Raw genomic sequence first — 3,568 nt, 5'->3', positions numbered from 1 at the left:
AAAAACAAAATCAAAATGTAAAATAAAAACAAAAATCTCAGCTTTGCAGAGAAAGAATCAGTATGTAATGCAAGTCAGAGAAATCCAAAACATAAACAAAATAATAAATCTTCATGAATGAAAGTTACCATAAAGCAAGAATAATGACGGATGGCAGGAGCGCCAATATGTTCGGATAATGCTTAGTAGCAGAGTCTGGTAAGAAAAGACCCCCCTTAAAATGTTATGCCAAATCTTTTTAAAAAAGCTTAGAAATGGAAAGCATAGGACATCAGAACTCAATCACCTAGGGGCATACGTGTTCCACGAAGTGAAGGCTTATGTCTTAACAAATATCACTCAAAATTGAGCTTTGAGTCTCTGAGGTCCGTTTAATTGCAAAAGTAAAATTTAGATGGAAAGAAAACGAATTTTAGGGAATTGAATTGCCTAAAACTTGTTTTAAAGGGAATTGTCAATTAAATGTGTTTGATTGGTATAATTTTCCACCTGAAAATGTTGAAATTTTGATATTTGTCTGGCTTTGTTTTCCATAGAATTTGTTTCCTTTGCCAAGAAAAAATTTATAAACAAGTAAATAACTAAAATAAAAATTTATAACAAATGCAACAATGTACCAACTAGAATCTTGCTTGTTTTGATTCTAAAAGAAAAATATCCAAACATGCCCAACTTGGAAAATTAAGTGTCAGATTCATTAATCCTTTTTAGCCACTATCAAAGAGGAAAAAAATGGATATAATCACAAGAAGAATATTAAAATAAATAAATAATAGAATTTACAAATCCAAGGTCTCTAGTTGTCAACTGTCTGCTACTGAAAAGTTACACCTTCACTTAAGGTTATCGTATTTTAGGGTTATGAGGCTAGGGTATACCTCCTCACTTGTTCTTCATTAAATTTTCATATCTATATTTTTTTGGTTATGTTGTCTTTAAAATAAGCTCACACCCGCTTAAAATGTTCAAGCCTATAAAAAAACCATCTGAAATGGTCGATGCAAATAAAAATGTTAGACACTAAAAAACATGAACTTTGGGACTCCTAATAGACATTAAAAATAAGGTGCACCTCAAGGCATAAGCCTTGTGCACTTTTGAAAACAATGTATCCAAACCCTTTTTATGTTTTTTAAAATTTTATTTTTTATTTTTTGTCCATCTAAGAATGTGTCAATAAATACAATAATGGCTTGTAATCCTAATAAGAAAAAAGTAACTCTAACTAAACAAATTATAATCTTCTCAATTTAGATTCTCTTTTCACATTATGCTTCTCTTTTCAAATTATGCAAACTACAAAATAACTCTAAATCGAAATAACCAACAAATTTCCATTTAAATAACAAAGTCAAAATAAGAATTAGATAACAAATACAATTATCCATCTAAAAGTACTCCTCCCATGAACAAAATTCCAAGTCTCTATATGCACTTAAACCCCAATGCTAGCCTCCAAATTTCAAAAATGGGTCTAAAATACAAAATTTATCAGTTTGATGCCATAATCAACACAGAGAAAAAACTTGATCTCATATTGATAGTTTTTGTCATTTCAAATCTCCTACAATTCAATTATTGAGTTCCATTATTACATATTATCTTCAAAAAATTTTAGTTTCACGATTCAAGAGTACATATCGAGAAGAATCCGACAGAATTGGATGGGGTGGGGTTGGAGGGGGGGACAATTTCATGCCCAGATCCAAGAAATTATTCCAATGTGGGCAGTATTTAATAAAGGTAAAAATATAAAAGCAATGTAAATGTACAATACTATATTTAATTTACTATTTCCAAATAGAAATGCCATATTTTGGACCTTTACTGCTATTTCACAAAAGTCAGTGGCAACATGACACTCTACATTCATAACCGACAATTTCAAATTCGAACAGAGTTATTTCTATTCTGGTTCCAAGCCCCAATTCTAAATAGTTATTAAACAAACAACAATTCACAAACAACACTCCGATTTGAAAATTATTGATACAGAACTTTAAATAAATAAACAAAACTTATAAAGATAAAAATGCTAAACCTTAAAGTAATATTTAGCACAATTTAGGATTGCAAGAAATAGGCAATTAAAAAATTCACATTTAAAATTGCCAAAATCCAAGCAAAAATATTTTTTAAAAAAAGAGGGAGAGAGAGAGGGATTAAAGGATTTATTTACCTAAATAGCTTGGATTTAGTCACTTAGGAGTTGGAGACTTGAAGGGACAGGAGTGATTCAAGGGAAGTCGGATGTCAGTGCCAATTGCCCATTCTCGTGCTGGAGTTTCCAATTGGGGTTGTAGGCGGGAGGTTTTGCCGAGTATTGAGATGATATGCAAATAGGTTAATTTTTATGTTCTTCACATTCATTTGGTTTTGTTCTTCTAGGGCTGATTTGGTGGTTAATGGGCTATTATTTGGGTTTAGTTTTGGTGTAGTTGGCATTTTTTAGGAGACTTCAGTTTAATATTTTTTATGATTTGAAGCATTGAGCTGGCATTTCTACCCAGCCCAATGATGAAAAATTTTAAGAGGGGCGGCCATAAAGTTCAGTGCAAGCATCCACCAGCAATGGACCTTATTGGGCTCTGCCCCTTTCACACCATAGGGATTATGGTGGCAAAAGTTTTCACCAAGAAAATCATGATATTCAAGTTCTATGCTATTTCCATAAATAACTTGGAACTTCTATGAGATTAGCTAGCTGAGAAAAGTAAAGTCAAGTATTTGTGTATACCCATAAGAGCTCAATGTTTGGATCAATGTTGTCACAGCTTGCCAAAATTTTGTGGTGCAAGAGAGATAAATAGGAAGGTACACGGATCTTTTTGGACAGTTCAACAGTTTCTCAATCAAATCCAAAGTACTCAACCCCAATCTAAAGACAAACAAAGCCAATCCCAATGCATGAAGTTCAGGCATTATCTCAGTTGGGCGCATTCAAAATTATAAGGACATATGCTTATATAAGTAAAAGATGAAATGACAATGAGTAATGATAAGTTCAGCAACACTCCAACTAAGGCTAATCAATAAGAAAATAACAAAACAAGCAAAAGACATTAAAACAGCAACATCAATTTCTTCTGCAAATTAGCAGTCAAAAGAACCCCTTGCGTTATACAACACGGAAGAACGAAGACTTTAAAGTGAAAGAATCACTAGTCATATGTGTCAGAGAAATCCAAAACATGAACAAAATAATAAAGCTTCAGGAATGAAAAAGTTACCTTAACGAAAGAATACGGATGGATGGCAAGAGCGCCCAATGTGTTAGGATAATGGCTAGTAGCAAAGTCCCTAAACCGCCCCAAAACCCTATACCAAAACCTAAACTTTGAATCAGAAATCCAAAATCAAGAACATTATGCCCTTGCTTGAGCCCCACTCTCAAAAAATTCATTTTTTTTTTTTTTTCCAAATTCATTTTCAATCACAAATTCTCCTAGTAAACTGATTTTGCTCATAAATTCAAAACAGTTTCTTACTTTTTAACCACACATTCTCTAAAAAAACCACTATTATAAAACTCAATTTTAACAACAAAAAAAAAAAAAAAAAAAATGGA

The 3,568-nt window shown here is 32.1% G+C and overlaps 1 protein-coding gene across 3 annotated transcripts in view; it reads right to left on the bottom strand.

Moving 5' to 3' along the window:
• Positions 1-3,564, bottom strand: part of LOC111367477 (VIN3-like protein 1) — a 15,476-nt gene extending 11,912 nt beyond the window's left edge. For 2 of the 3 annotated variants that reach the window (XM_022988379.1, XM_022988387.1), the window contains exon 1: positions 3,231-3,564. In XM_022988379.1, coding sequence (XP_022844147.1) covers positions 3,231-3,427 — 197 coding nt within the window. In that variant the 5' untranslated portion in view covers positions 3,428-3,564. The remainder of the gene's footprint in view (positions 1-3,230) is intronic. The other variant, XM_022988393.1, reaches the window with a different exon arrangement.
• Positions 3,565-3,568: the final 4 nt, after the last annotated feature.

The sequence above is a fragment of the Olea europaea genome, chromosome 2 (assembly GCF_002742605.1).
Source record: "Olea europaea var. sylvestris chromosome 2, O_europaea_v1, whole genome shotgun sequence".
Lineage (NCBI taxonomy): Eukaryota > Viridiplantae > Streptophyta > Magnoliopsida > Lamiales > Oleaceae > Olea > Olea europaea.
The sequence above is the reverse complement of the archived record's forward strand: the minus strand, read 5'-3'. Positions and strand labels throughout refer to the sequence as shown.